Below are 16662 nucleotides of genomic sequence, written 5' to 3'. Positions count from 1 at the left end.
AAACCTGGTCTCTGATTTTCAAGCAATATTAGGAATAGGTATTGGTATGGGTATGCTGGTCAGAATCAAAATGAATATTAAAGGAGCAAAGCCCAGATAAAAAATGTAAGAAAACCTCAGTCTTCTGAATACTTACTCCTGGGATAGTGTTGTATTTTTCAGCAGGGCAATTACACAAATCTTTATGCAACCAGAATGGCTTTCTAAGAGGTAGCAGTGATGTGTATTCATGGATGCCAAAGGGAAGCCAGGATTCCCCCCAAAATTTGACCAATACAAAAATTATTATAATAATCTTTCGTCTCTGTGTTTCAGAATTTTCCTTCAATTCGCAAAATGCTGAGGACCACAATGGAAATAAGTCCCAGAATGTATTTTGTTATCCTCAATGATTTTACTAATGTGCATGTATGGCATTTCAAGTTTTATGTGTGCTTGTTTTTTTAAATCGTCGAATTAATAAACTAAACTGAAGTATCTCACCGGAGAAAGCATCCAAGCGAGCAAAACAGTGCCCATCTGTCTCTGTACATGCAGCCCATCTATCTGATGCTGTCTGGTCAAAAATACATTATTAGTTTGTTTTTTTAAAGAATGAAAAAGTAATTTGACAACCCTGTTTGAAGAGTTTGGTATCATTTGAAACCTAACTGTTTATCTTTTTCAGTGATGATGTCACAATCGTTATAAGGAGTGGACCAAGATGCAGCGTGGTATGTTTCCATCCTTTTATTTGGAAGAGAAACTTAAAGAACAAAAACAATAAGGCGAACAAATGAAACGTGCCGCTCAGAGTAGTGCTCACAGGCAACTATACCTAGACAAGATCCCACAAAGCACAATGGGGAAATGGCTACCTAAATATGATCCCCAATCAGAGACAACGATAAACAGCTGCCTCTGATTGGGAACCATACCAGGCCAACAGACATATAATTCCCCTAGATAACCCACTCTTAATCACACCCCGACCTAACCAACATAGAGAATAAACAGCTCTCTATGGTCAGGGCGTGACAGATGAAGACATGTCTCATGGTAGGGAGGGTATGCAAAATGGGTCAACTTTGAGCACCTCTATCTCCTGAATGTTTTGGCATTCAGGTCCAAAAAGTCCCTTTCTGACCACTTTTACTATGGGAAAACATGTATGGAAGGTTTTGTTCAAATCAAAAGGGATGCGGTCAGAAAGGAATTGAATACATATGGAAAGGCTCATTAGATTAAATATGCTGCAAAACCATCAATCAATCAAGTTTATTTTATATAGCCCTTCGTACATCAGCTAATATCTCGAAGTGCTGTACAGAAACCCAGCCTAAAACCCCAAACAGCTAGTAATGCAGGTGTAGAAGCACGGTGGCTAGGAAAAACTCCCTAGAAAGGCCAAAACCTAGGAAGAAACCTAGAGAGGAACCAGGCTATGAGGGGTGGCCAGTCCTTTTCTGGCTGTGCCGGGTTGAGATTATAACAGAACATGGCCAAGATGTTCAAAATGTTCATAAGTGACAAGCATGGTCAAATAATAATCATGAATAATTTTCAGTTGGCTTTTCATAGCCGATCATTAAGGTTGAAAAAAAAACCATCACATAAATCACCAAGATATTGTAGTTGCTCTGAATAACAACTACAAACAGCAAGCAATGCAGGTGCTTCTACACCTGCATTGCTTGCTGTTTGGGGTTTTAGGCTAGGTTTCTGTACAGCACTTTGAGATATCAGCTGATGTACGAAGGGCTATATAAATAAATTTGATTTGATTTGAATAAGCCTCCCTCAAACCATGTACTTATACTGTACTGTAGCTTGGGGGATACAATCAAAACAGAAGTGAAAGAGGGAACCTAAGCAGACAGTGTGTTCACAATCAGCCCTCTTTAAGGGAACTGATTGCATATTAATTAGAAGTTAACCTGACACAAGACTCACAACGAAGAGATTACAAATCTGTTCATTAACTATGCATGCTTTCAGTTCCCTTTGCATTAGAAAAACGTTCTATTCTAAGTGTAAAAACATTCTATTCTGAGTGTACTGACTAAGTGTACTGTTTTTTTTTTACTACTGACCATTTCAGATCTACACACCATATACACACAAGTGTGCAAAAAAGATGGGTAGGGAACACAAACATAAATAGGACATGAGGTCACACGGCTGAGACAGAAATACCAATACATAGACTGAACAAAAACATAAATGTAACATGTAAAGTGTTGGTGCCATGTTTCATGACCTGAAATAAAAGATCCCAGAAATGTTCCATTCGCACAAAAAGCTTATTTCTCTCATATTTTGTGCACAAATTTGTTTACATCATTGTTAGTGAGCATTTCTCCTTTGCCAAGATAATCATTCCACCTGACAGGTGTGGCATATCAAGAAGCTGATAAAACAGCATGTTCATTGCACAGGTGCACCTTGTGCTGGGGACAATAAAACATCACTCTAAAATGTACAGTTTTGTAACACAATGTTTTGAGGGAGCGTGCAATTGGCATGCTGACTGCAGGAATGTCCACCAGAGCTGTTGCCAGAGAATTGAATGTTAATTTCTCTACCATAAGCCGCATCCAACATCATTTTTAGAGAATTTGGCCGTATGTCCAACCAGACCACATGTATGGCATCGTGTGGAAGAGGAGTTTGCTGATGTCAACGTTGTGAACAGTGTGCCCAATGGTGGCGGTAGGGATATAGTATTGGCAGGTATAAGCTAAGGACAACGAATACAATTGCAATTTATCAATAGCAATTTGAATGTACAGATATACCGTAACAAGATCCTGAGGCCCATTGTCGTGCCATTCATCCGTCACCATGTTTCAGCATGATAATGAATGGCTCCATGTCGCAAGGATCTGTACATAATTCCTTGAAGCTGAAAATGTCCCAGTTCTTCCATGGCCTGAATACTCACCAGATGTCACCCATTGAGCACATTTGGGAATCTCTGTTCCAGTTCCCTCCAATATCCAGCAACTTCGCACAGCCTTTGAAGAGGAGTGGGACATCATTCCACAGGCCACAATCAACAGCCTGATCAACTCTATGCAAAGGAGATGTGACGAGCTGCATGAGGCAATTGGTGGTTACACCAGATACTGACTGGTTTTCTGATACACGCCCCTACTTCTTTTTTAAGGTGTCTGTGACCAACAGATGTATATCTGTATTCCCAGCCATGTGAAATCCATAGATTAGGGCCTAATTTATTTATCTAAATTTACTTTTTTCCTGATATGAACTGTAACTCAGTAAAATCTTTGAAGTTGTTGCATATTGCGTTTAGATTTTTGTTCAGTATAGATCCAGGGTGTCTTGAGTTAATTGACAAAGAAAACATAGTAGCTTATTAATCAACCTTTATATATTTTTAAAAAATGTAGACAAATGAGGCTACATGCCCAAAACAAAACCAAGTGAAAAAAGAACAGAATGTCTGCTATTTATTTTTGGTGTAAACAGTATTTGCACTGGCTACCTTCCACAAACAGTCAAATATACTGTACCTTCACACTCCATCTTTGCTGTGTGCTTCTTCCTTTATTAACATAACTCTTACACAGCACAAGCCTTCAATCTCTCTGGGAAACAGGACGTAGATAGTATTTTTCATTCAACACAGTAACTACTTTATAATTTTACAACCACGTTCCATTTTCTCCTTGTTTTTTCACAGCGAGTATTAGGATGTCCTTAATGCTTTGTATGCTCAGTGTACATTTTTGAACATATAAATTAAATTATATATATTATATTATATTATATATCTTAAACAATATAACATATAAATGCCTTATGTGTCACACCCTGATCTGTTTCACCTGTCTTTGTGCTTGTCTCCACCCCCCTCCAGGTGTTGCCCATCTTCCTCAATATCCTCAGTGTATTTATACCTGTATTCTCTGTTTGTCTGTTGCCAGGTCGTTTTGTTTCGTCAAGCCTACCAGCATTTTTCCCCGTGCTTCTTTTTGTCTCTAGTGCCTGTTTTCTATCTTTCCCGGTTTTTGATCATTCTGCCTGCCCTGACCCTGAGCCTGCCTGTCGTTCTGTACCTTGTCACACAACCTGGATTACTGACCTCTGCCTGCCCTGACCCTGACTGTCGTTCTGTACCTTTCAGAGTCTGATCTGGACTACTGACCTCTGCCTGCCCTTGACCTGTCATTTGCCTGCCCCCGTTTTTGAAATAAACTTTTGTTACTACAAAACTGTCCGCATCTGGGTCTTCTCCTGAGCCTTGACATCGTACCCCATCAAAAGCCCAAATATAAGCATGTTTAACTCCAAAGTTTGTAGACAATGTAAACAACACCCAATAATAATGAATCAATATACACATGACAGGGTAAATATGTTTTTCTTTTACCAAACTGATGCTTGTCAATCTTATTCTTCCTGTTTTTAAAACATAGTTAAAACAATAATTTTGCTACCATGGATGGCCAGTCCTTGCTTCCATAACTCTGTATATGAATTTGAGAGTGGTTACATTTCTCCAGCCCCATCCCTCAGCTAAATAAAAAACAGAGTTGTTTGTTTCAATTAAGAATTCTAGCTTTAAAAGTTGTTTCAGATGACACTAAATCCAGGGAAGAGTGGCTGGGTAAAGGTAGTTTGGACTTTGTGGAGAAGGGTCATGGAGTCCCAGCCTTGTGATGAAGATACAGTCCGATTTGCCTTTATTTTCGTGATTGGGAGGGGCTGGGGCCAGGAATTTTTGTGCTAGAACTGAAGTCAACCTTCAGTTGACTTATGTAACCGTAAAATCCTTGGTTTCATGCATGTTAACATCAGAAGCCTCCTCCCTAAATAATTTATTTTCACTACTTTAGCACACTCCAACCAACCCTGATGTACTAGCCGTGTCTGAATCCTGACTTAGGAAGGCCACCAAAAATTCTGAAATTTACATCCCCAACTACAACATTTAGAACTGATAGAACTGCCAAGATAGATCTGCCAAAGGGGGTGGAGTTGCAATCTACTGCAGAGAAAGCCTGCAGAGTTCTGTCATACTATCCAGGTCTGTGCCCAAACAGTTCGAGCTTCTACTTTTAAAAATCCACCTTTCCAGAAATAAGTCTCTCACTGTTGCCGCTTGTTACAGACCCCCCTCAGCTGCACCCTGGACACCATATGTGAATTAATTGCCCCTCATCTATCTTCAGAGTTCGTTCTGTTAGGTGACTTAAACTAGGATATGCTTAACACCCCGGCAGTCCTACAATCTAAGCTAGATGCCCTCAATCTCACCCAAATTATCATGGAACCTACCAGGTACAACCCCAAATCCGTAAACACAGGCAGCGTCATAGATATCATCCAGACCAACCTGCCCTCTAAATACACATCTGCTGTCTTCAACCAGGATCTCAGCGATCACTGCCTCATTGCCTGCGTCCGTAATGGGTCTGATGTCAAACGACCACCCCTCATCACTGTCAACGCTCCCTAAAAGACTTCAGCGAGCAGGCCTTTCTAATCGACTTGGCCCGGGTATCCTGGAAGGATATTGACCTCATTCCGTCAGTAGAGAATGCCTGGTTATTCCACCGATAAATCCACGATAATTGAGAATTTCAAAAAGCATTTTTCTACGGCTGGCCATGCTTTCCACCTGGCTACCCCTACCCCGGTCAACAGCTCTGCACTCCCCATAGCAACTTGCCCAAGCCTCCCTCATTTCTCCTTCACCCAAATCCAGATAGCTGATGTTCTGAAAGAGCTGCAAAATCTAGACCCCTACAAATCAGCTGGGCTAGACAATCTGGACCCTCTCTTTCTAAAATTATCCACCACAATTGTTGCAACCCCTATTACTAGCCTGTTCAACCTCTCTTTCGTATCGTCTGAGATCCACAAAGATTGGAAAGCTGTCGCGGTCATCCCCCTCTTCAAAGGGGAAGACACCCTAGACCCAAACTGTTACAGACCTATATCTATCCTACCCTGCCTTTCTAAGGTCCTTGAAATGTGTAACTCCGCGTTGTTGTTTGTGTCGCACTGCTTTGCTTTATCTTGGCCAGGTCGCAGTTGTAAATGAGAACTTGTCCTCAACTGACCTACCTGGTTAAATAAAGTGAAATAAGAAATACTTTTTAGTAATAACGTAACAACGTCCTTGGAGACCCTATCTGCACAGAGCTTTAGGAGACAAAAAGCTGTGGAAGGGTTAGGTGAACCATATGAGCCGAATGACACTTCCTTTTTGTCCCCAGACAGAATGAGATGCCTATTTGCTGTGTTGGCATCCACTGTCAACTGGATGAAATCTGTTCGGGGAGAAAGATAATGTCTTGGCATTCGAATTATATTCATATTGACAAAATCTATACAACATATCATCTAATACAACATATCAGCTAATAAGTCAATTTAATTCACCTCTTGAAGGCCAACGTTGAGCCCTACCAGCTCTCGCAGTCTCACGTCAGAATTAGACGTTCATCCATGTTTCTCAAAGGTCAAATTTAGAAGTTGTTCCAAACGTCAAATTTCAAAATGTTTAAAGTTAAGTCCGGGCATTAACTCTGACTTTTTAAGATTAGGAATTAACTCAGAATGTTTAAGGTTAGGCATTAACTCAGAATGTTTAAGTTAAGGGATAAGGAGAGCTTGGGGCCTATAGGTGTGTTAGTTCACGGGTGTGTAATATTGCACAAAGTGTATCTGAGGGAAACTGGGTGTGTGCGCCAAAACATGTATTATGTCCAGAACTCCTCTCTGGTCTTGGGAACTGAACAACCTGGACATCTGTCACTGTGAAGAAGAAGAGTCAACTATAACTGCACGCCTTATAACAAAGATCCGTTGTATATGTTATTGAGCAAGCGACTTAGTCATGCTTGCATACATTTTAAGTATGGCTGGTCCTAAAAATCAAACCTACTATCCTGGCATTGCAAGCACCACGCTCTACCAAATGAGCTACAGAGGACCAGTGGTTACAAAAACAAAATAGCAATCAATCAGATTTAGTCTATAGAGTATATGAACAGGGGGAGCCTGGTCCTAGATCAGCACTCCTACTCTGAGACACAATCGTGAATGCAGGCCGAGGTCAGAATACTCACCTTGAGACACTCCAAGGCAGGTCTCAGTTCTTTTACTTCATTCTCTTGCTTCCCTGTGCACTCTGCTGGCATGTATTCTGTATCTCCCTCAACGTTTTCTGCATGATAAAAACAAAGTCAGCATATCGCATTTTATGGTATCCATATATTTTGAAAACAAAAAACAAGATAACAGGGATGACTAGCACAGAAGTCATGATATAAAGATTTAGCATTTCTCAAATCGGTTCTACCCTTACCTGTTGCTCAGCCCTCTGCTGCTGCTGAAACAACCATATGTCCGTGGTGTTGATTCAAGGAGCACAAAACAAATGTAGTGATCACAATGACATACATTTCAAGCACTTAATTGTAATGAGGGCAAATGTTCTTAATTTCACCGGCGTCGAACATGGTAGGCCTATGCTTCATCAAGGCGGGAACTTGATGTTGATGCTTGAGATGAGTTTCACGAAACGAGGCGACTCAAATTAGGCAGGACTTGACAACTTTTTGTTTCTTACCAAGGCAGAAATCCCACTCGTCGTCGTCCAGGTCTAGCATAACAGTCGACTTGAGAAGAAACTTGGGAGACTGGTCATTAGTTTCTCCATAGCCCCACCATCTTAAAATTTTTCTTCAGTGCAGACCTTGGGGTGAATGTATTTCTGCACTGAGGGCAGCTGTAGTTTAAATCCTCGCCATTCCAACAGTATGTCACACAGCTCATGCAGTAACTGTGTCCATATGGGATAGTCACTGGAAACCATTTTGCAACGCAAACTACTTTCTATTTGACGAGGTCAGGTAGGCCTCTACCCATATCGTTCCGTTCCTAGTGAAAACACCCCACATATATTCAGTTCACACCTTTTCCTTCAATAAAAAAAAACACAAGCAAGGTAGGCCTAGAAAAACAGTCTCATTCGAATGCGACCCAGCTGTTTTAACTTCTTATGGCTGGGGGCAGTATTGAGTAGCTTGGATGAATAAGGTGCCCAAAGTAAACTGCCTGCTACTCAGGCCCAGAAGCTAAGATATGCATATTATTAGTATATTTGGATAGAAAACACTTTGAAGTTTCTAAAACTGTTTGAATGATGTCTGTGAGTAGAACAGAACTCATATGGCAGGCAAAAACCTGAGAAAAAGTCCAACCGGGAAGTGGGAAATCTGAGGTTTGTAGGTTTGCCTATCCAATATACAGTGTCTATCGGGTCATATTGCACTTCCTAAGGCTTCCACTAGATGTCAACAGTCTTTAGAACCTTGTTTGATGCTTCTACTGTGAAGGATGAGGGAATAAGAGCTGATTGAGTCGGGTCTGGCAGAGTGCCACGAGCTCACTCAGGCACGCCCCAGTGAGAGTTAGCTGCGTTCCATTGCATTTCTACAGACAAAGGAATTCTCCGGTTGAAACATTACTGAAGATTTGTGAAAAACATCCTAAAGATTGATTCTATACATCGTTTGACATGTCTCTACGAACTGTAATGGAATTTGTGGACTTTTCGTCTGGCCTGCGCGTCATGAATTTGGATTTTGGAACTAAATGCGTGAACAAAAAGGAGGTTTTTGGACATAAATGGACTTTATCGAACAAAACAAAAATGTATTGTGGAACTGGGATTCCTAGGAGTGCATTCTGATGAAGATCAAAGGTAAGTGAATATTTATAATGCCATTTCTGACTTCTGTTGACTCCATAACATGGCGGGTACCTGTATGGCTTGTTTTTGTGTCTGAGCACCATACTCAGATTATTGCATGGTGTGCTTTTTCCGTAAAGTTTTTTTGAAATCTGACACAGCGGTTGCATTAAAGAGTTTAGGTACCTTTATTTTTTTTTCAAGTATTTTACATGTGGTTTCCACAAATCAACAACCATTAACACTGACAATTATTTTCATCTGAGGAAATGCATATTTTTTGAAAACGTGAACACAAGACTTGAACACAAAAGTTCCAGTAAATCACATGAAAGGCTTATAAAACACCTTTACGTTCCCACGAGAATCATGGTGGTGTATAATTGTTCTCTTCTCTATTAACTAAGTGTCCACAGCATGCAATCCATCCCTCTACCCACAAAGGCTACTACACAACTTCCAATACTTTTATCCCTGTCTCCACAGAAGAGATGGAAGTTACTGTGGTGTTACAGATGGCCTAATCAGTCACTACTACAGTCACTGTAATGCTGAACATAAAAATAGCAGACTACAGTAAGATCCCTTTAACCACATGATGCCATATAACTAGAATTTGACAGCAGCATTTATGATGGAGAATGAAATGAATATGGACATAACATTAATATTTTTGCTAAGCTCACCAAATAAATTGCAATACATATGTCATGTATAACAACATTAAATCAGACAATGAATGAAAAATATTACATTTATAAAGTCTGTGAATCCCAAATAAACATTCAAGCACAATAAAGTGTATTCCACTAGTCTTAGCAAGACAAAGCTTAATCAAAACGATGGAGAACTGCAGACATAGAACCCTTATGGTTTCCAATAACTTTTTCCCTTCAGTCTGGTTGCCATTGAAAAGTGAGTGTCAGCGAGAGTGTATTCTGAAATGACAGAACCATTACACATAGACCAAGGATTAAAACTACACACGTTCCCTTTGAGTCAGTGTGCGTCATGACCTGCCCGTTAGTGACCTGCAAAAGAAATGTCAATAAAAAGACAAGTGACATGTTAGAAGGGTTGTAGTCATTAACATTCCCATGAGTTTGATTGGTGCATCAATAATATAATTGTCACATGTGCCAAATACAACTTTACAAGCCCTTTTAACCAACAATACAGTTGTTGTTTAAAAAAAAAAAAATGTAATTTCAGCCACTGGTCTTACTCAACTGTTGAGCATATTACTGATACACTGTACTACATTTCAACATGATCACCTTCCTAGGTAATGAATACTATATCTGATGTCCAGAGGTAGGCAATTCCTTACATGAAAATGCTCTCGTCCGTAGAGGGAGAATCAAGAAGCTGGTACCCAGCAACTTAAGTGACCAAACCAAGTACAGGGGTTCCAGTATAGTGTTCTATATGACAATAACATTTAGGGTACTCTAAAGACATGACTTCAATAACAATATGAGGCATGGGAGCCCACAGTACTAGTCCATGTAGGGTACTACCTGTGGAAGGACACTGCTAGACCATCTCGTACTGGTTGTTGGTGATGTATCGAGACAAGCAGCAGGCCAAGAACACCCCAATGAGCTAGGCAAAAAGTTAAACAGTTTCAATTAGGATGTGAAGACAAAATTGACATGCACTCACTTCATGTATAAGAAAAAAAAGTGAAATCTATAATTTTCTTGATGATCTCACAACATTTCAAGATCCATGTTACTGGTAATAACATTGTATATTTTTCCCCCTAGAGATTAATAAGCCTACAGGCCAATATCAAATAAAGGCTCTTCAATGGATGTACCTGGAAGAACGCAATTCCAAAAGATATTCCGGCAATGATTCCCAGGTTAGACTCCATCAAAGTGGTCACCTTTGAGAAGCAGCCCTAAAACATGTTAAGCAGAAGGAAAATAAAAACCTTTTAAATATGGTTTCTCAAGGTTATAGCTGTTCATTACGCATACTGGACTGGCAATACTTAGTCTAAAAGACTGGTAAACTATGAACCACAGCTCTGACATAATTCTGTATGATATGATTGATAATGATATGCGGCAGTGCTCTCACCGTGTTATACACAAAGTCGTGAGCCTTGGCAAGGTCCTTGAGGGCCTCGACAGCGCAGACAGTGTTCTCTTTGCAACAGCTGTCAGGGATGCCTTGGTCTTTGAAGTACTTTGTTGTGTTCCAGTCCTCGTAACTATCCACTCCACAGCAATGCAACTGCACAAAACACACATTTACTTATTATCACATTTACTTAATATTAAGAGGAAATAACAATGTTAACTTCCAATTCCTAATTCTATGGTTGACTTAGCCATGTGGACAAAGCAAGTTTCAATGTCACGTGCACAAGTACAGTGAAATTACTTTGCTTGCTTGTTCTTTCCCAACAATTCAGTAATCAATATTGGTAGTACTATACATGTTTTTTTATTTTTTAAAGTCAAGTAGAACAGAAACACACAAGATAAGAACATGAAAAATTAAGCAAGCTACATACAGGCTCAGTGGCTATATACAGGCCCAGCGGCTATATACAGGCTCAGCGGCTATATACAGGCTCAGCGGCTATATACAGGCTCAGTTCCAGGGTCAGTAGCTATATACAGGCTCGGTCGGTAGCTATATACAGGCTCAGTTCCAGGGTCAGAAGCTATATACAGGCTCAGTTCCAGGGTCAGAAGCTATATACAGGCTCAGTTCCAGGGTCAGAAGCTATATACAGGCTCAGTTCCAGGGTCAGAAGCTATATACAGGCTCAGTTCCAGGGTCAGAAGCTATATACAGGCTCGGTCGGTAGCTATATACAGGCTCAGTTCCAGGGTCAGAAGCTATATACAGGCTCAGTTCCAGGGTCAGTAGCTATATACAGGCTCGGTCGGTAGCTATATACAGGCTCAGTTCCAGGGTCAGAAGCTATATACAGGCTCAGTTCCAGGGTCAGAAGCTATATACAGGCTCAGTTCCAGGGTCAGAAGCTATATACAGGCTCAGTTCCAGGGTCAGAAGCTATATACAGGCTCAGTTCCAGGGTCAGAAGCTATATACAGGCTCAGTTCCAGGGTCAGAAGCTATATACAGGCTCAGTTCCAGGGTCAGAAGCTATATACAGGCTCAGTTCCAGGGTCAGAAGCTATATACAGGCTCGGTCGGTAGCTATATACAGGCTCGGTCGGTAGCTATATACAGGCTCGGTCGGTAGCTATATACAGGCTCGGTCGGTAGCTATATACAGGCTCGGTCGGTAGCTATATACAGGCTCGGTCGGTAGCTATATACAGGCTCGGTCGGTAGCTATATACAGGCTCGGTCGGTAGCTATATACAGGCTCGGTCGGTAGCTATATACAGGCTCGGTCGGTAGCTATATACAGGCTCGGTCGGTAGCTATATACAGGCTCGGTCGGTAGCTATATACAGGCTCGGTCGGTAGCTATATACAGGCTCAGTTCCAGGGTCAGTAGCTATATACAGGCTCAGTTCCAGGGTCAGTAGCTATATACAGGCTCAGTTCCAGGGTCAGAAGCTATATACAGGCTCAGTTCCAGGGTCAGAAGCTATATACAGGCTCAGAAGCTATATACAGGCTCAGAAGCTATATACAGGCTTAGTAGCTATATTTTAAAAAAGTGTCCGTTTCAGGGTCAGTGCCAATGCCCATGCCACATTTACAATGTGCAGGGATACTAAATCATACTAAACTATCATACTAAATCAGATCATGTTAAAGGGTGGTTCTATTGTACATCAATGAGTTATTCAATGATGGTGGGGGAGGCTCATAACCTAATACAATGGTATACCAACAAGCTCTATGCAGCTCTGAAACCAGATGGTGAAGCGTGACCATCTGTACTGTAGAAGTTGTTCATAGCAACACTTCTACAGGGTCTTTGATCAAATTCAGCTTCCATTTCTCGAAACAGGATTTTTTGTGTTATTTGCAAAGGACCCAAAACACAGTTAGGCTTCACATTGAATAACATAATACCACTTACAGTCTTCTGGATGTTGTCAACCACAGAGCTTTTGGGGTCAGTGGTATTGTAGTTCGTCACAGCGTCTTTATAGGCATCACCTAATACAGCCTTTATCTGCAAAAAAACAAACATTAACTGGGTTTGATTTGTGGCCAACTGAACCCTATAGTAATGTCAAGTATATTGTAAGTCACCTCAGAAGTACCTGCACATTGGTGTATGCTCATCTATAGTTCACCGCAACGTCTCGACCAGAACGTCTTCCAGACGCTGCAGTAAACTATATGGGAACATCCCTCAGTGCACAGATATGTCCATTCCTTATATATAACCGTTTTTGTACCCAGCACCTGGTAAATTGTTAGATGTGGGAACACTACTTTTGAACTAATCTCTCACCTCATGTCTGAATAAGAAGCCAGAGATGCCGGCCACAAACTCAGCTATGAACACCAGCACCAGGAACATGGCATACTGAGGGGAGAGAAACAACTCATCAATTAACATAAAACAAAGACAAACATGAGGAGAATGTGCAAATACAAAATGGAAAACATCACAGTGTAACTGACCAGCTTCAGCATCCATGGGCTACCGCGGCATGTAGCGAAGCAACCAAACAGGCCAAAAATGATGATGATGGCTCCAGTCCCGATGAGGACATATGGTGCGTTGGTGCTCTTCTCAGAGGCCAGCTGGAAATAAGCTTCCAGGCTCACCTTCCCCCATACTCCTACAGCCAGAAGGATAACCCCTGTAAACTGGGAGAAAGCACAGACAGTCAGCTCCAATCTCAGGTAATGTACCTAGGGGATGTTTCAGAGGTTTGACCTAGTTCTGACACAAACTCAAGATTTAAAGAGGAAAACAACAAACCTCTTTAGTATACACCTTGAACACCTACCAATTATATTCAGCTCAGTGTGATGTCAGGGGCCAGTACACATCTGAAAAAGCTTTAAAGTTGGTATAAATGCCTACAACAGGAAGGGAAAGTCAGCATGGAACTTACATGGTATATCAAAAGGGATTGATATTCAATCGATCCCTATCCCAGTCTGCGGTCCCCACATGCTTCAAGATGGCCACCATTGTTACTGTTCCCAAGAAAGCTAAGGTTGAACTAATTGACTATCGCCCCGTAGCACTCATCTCTGTCATCATGAAGTGCTTCGAGAGACTAGTTAAGGATCAAATCACCTCCACCTTACCCGTCACCCTAGACCACCTCCAAATTGCTTACCGCCCCACAAGGTCCACAGACGATGCAATCGCCATCACACTGCCCTAACCCATCTGGACAAGAGGAATACCTACGTAAGAATGCTGTTCATTGACTACAGCTCAGCATTCAACACCATAGTACCCTCCAAACTAATGATTAAGCTTAAGACCCTGGGTCTCGACCCCGCCCTGTGAAACTGGGTCCAGGACTTCCTGACGGGCCGCCCCACAGGTGGTGAAGGTAGGAAACAACATCTCCACTCCGCTGACCCTCAACACTGGGGCCTCACAAGGGTGCCTTCTCAGCCCTCTCCTGTACTCCCTGTTCACCCATGACTGCATGGCCATGCATGCCTCCAACTCAATCATCAAGTTTGCAGATACTACAGTGGTAGGCTTGATTACCAACAACGACGAGACGGCCTACAGGGAGGAGGCGAGGGCCCTCGGAGTGTGGTGTCAGGAACATAACCTCTCACTCAATGTCAGCAAAACAAAAAGAGATGATTGTGGACTACAGGAAACAGCAAAGGGAGCATCCCCTTATCCACATCGGCGGGACAGTAGTGGAGAAAGTGGAAAGTTAAGTTCCTCTGTGTACATGTCACAGACAAACTGAAATGGTCCACGCACACTGATAGTGTGATGAAGGCGCAACAGGAGGCAGAATTTTTCTTGACTTGTCGCCGAAAACCGTCACTAACTTTTACAGGTGCACAATTGAGAGCATCCTGTTGGGCTGTATCACCGCCTGGTACGGCAACTGCACCGCCCACAACCGCAGGGCTCTCCAGAGGGTGGTGTGTCTGCACAACGCATCACCGGGGGTAAACTACCTGCCCTCCAGGACACCTACATCACATGATGTCACAGGAGGGCAAAAAAGATAATCAAGGACAGTAACCGCCCGAACCTCTACCCGTTCACCCCACTTCCATCCAGAAGGTGAGGTCAGTACAGGTCCATCAAAGCTAGGACAGAGAGATTGAAAAACAGCTTCTATCTCAAGGCCATCAGATTGTTAAACAGTCACCACTAGCACAGACGGCTGTCTACCTACAGACTTGATATCATTGGCCACTTTAATAAATGGAACGCTAGCCACTTTAAGAATGTTTACATATCTCACATTACTCATCTCATATGTATATACTGTATCCGTCACCATCTATTGCACCTTAGCTGCTCTGTCACTGCTCATCCATATATTTTAATACTTATATATTCTCATCCCATTCTTTTACTAGATTGTGTGTATTAGGTTATGTTGAGGAATTGTTAGATATTACTTGTTAGATATTACTGCACTGTCAGATCTAGAAGCATAAACATTTCGCTACACTCGCAGTAACATCTGCTAACCATGTGTATGTGACCAATAAAATTTGATTTGATTTAACCCAGCCCCACTCACTGACACAACCAATAATAGCCCATGGTCTCACATCAGTGAGCTCAGCATCTTCCTTTGTATAATATCCCTTACTTTTACCAGTCATATACTCATGGACTGCAGTCATCAGTCCATGAATTATACAAATCACCCTCCATATAGCAATAAATGACAGCTGTGTTGTCATGAACTTTGAACCTATAAAAGCCACGTTTGATTAATGGCGTAGATAGAATAATATAAACTGTGAAGAAACACCATTGACAGATTACATTTACAGAACATTTGTCAAGAAAGCTGTTAGAAAATGTGAGCTGGCTAACGATCTTTGACGACAATCTGCTAAAAATACAAATATGTTTACCTAAAAGTACTGCAAAAAAATATGTTTGAGATCATAATAGTTATTTAGTAAGAGAGTCTGAGGTTGTATCTCAATCAACAACCATCGAATAGTCGTTCCCAACATCAGACAATTTGTCTATGAATGTCACCACGATCCCCGCAATCAAACCTTTAAACGTTTATTTTTTTATTTGACCTTTATTTAAGCTGGCAAGTCAGTTAAGAACAAATTCTTATTTTTCAATAACTGCCTACCCGGGCAAACCCTAACGACGCTGGGCCAATTGTGCGCCGCCCTACAGGACTCCCGATCATGGCAGGTTGTGATACAGCCCGTGATCAAACCAGGGTCTGTAGTGACGCCTCTAGCACTGAGATGCAGTGCCTTAGACCACTGCGCCACTCGCGAGCCTATACTCGCGGGCTGCAACGCTCAAAACAAAAAAGAAACAATGTAACGTGGCTTTGCAACGTTGTCGCGGTTGGAGAAACGCACAACTTTCACAGACAGCATTTGCGCATAAACAATGTAAAGTAGCTCAAGAATTCGCTATATCCAACAATAAGTGATTATTTTCCAACAGTGTTTTCTAACTATCACGGGGAAATTGTGTTTTATTTTCAATAGCTCGAGTCCTTACGTTTCAGCCAAAGCCTTACGTTATTCGTTTGTAAATTCCAATTGGATATGTTGGCATCGCCGCTAACTTAGCCCATTGTTACCGTAACTCGCTTGCGTCAGTTATTTACAAGTCAACACTTACCCAAAATATGAGACTGTAAGAAATAAGAAAGGTTTTGAGACATGTAATCACTGGCTTAGTTTGAAGCCTTCTTGATGGGGGAGACATTATGGCTATTTCGCAGAAATTGGCAATCAAAACGTATCGTTGTTACAAAGTGAGAGAAAAAAAACACTTCCACAACGTCTTGCTGGAAAACTTTTGTCGACAAATCACAGAATCCAAGGAGAAGGGAAGTGTC

The 16662-nt window shown here is 41.5% G+C and overlaps 1 protein-coding gene across 1 annotated transcript; it reads right to left on the bottom strand.

Annotated features, from left to right (window-relative positions):
• Window positions 1-8879: 8879 nt before the first annotated feature.
• Window positions 8880-16662, bottom strand: LOC129827666 (tetraspanin-7-like). Its single transcript, XM_055888712.1, has 8 exons — window positions 16443-16662; window positions 13289-13477; window positions 13116-13190; window positions 12735-12830; window positions 10799-10954; window positions 10533-10616; window positions 10231-10315; window positions 8880-9741 (listed from the first exon to the last, which is right to left on the bottom strand). Exons 1-7 carry the CDS (start codon window positions 16527-16529, stop codon window positions 10247-10249), a joined length of 756 nt encoding a protein of 251 aa, XP_055744687.1. The 5' UTR covers window positions 16530-16662; the 3' UTR covers window positions 8880-9741; window positions 10231-10246.

Source organism: Salvelinus fontinalis, chromosome 29 (assembly GCF_029448725.1).
Source record: "Salvelinus fontinalis isolate EN_2023a chromosome 29, ASM2944872v1, whole genome shotgun sequence".
Lineage (NCBI taxonomy): Eukaryota > Metazoa > Chordata > Actinopteri > Salmoniformes > Salmonidae > Salvelinus > Salvelinus fontinalis.
This window is presented reverse-complemented; position numbering and strand designations above follow the sequence as displayed.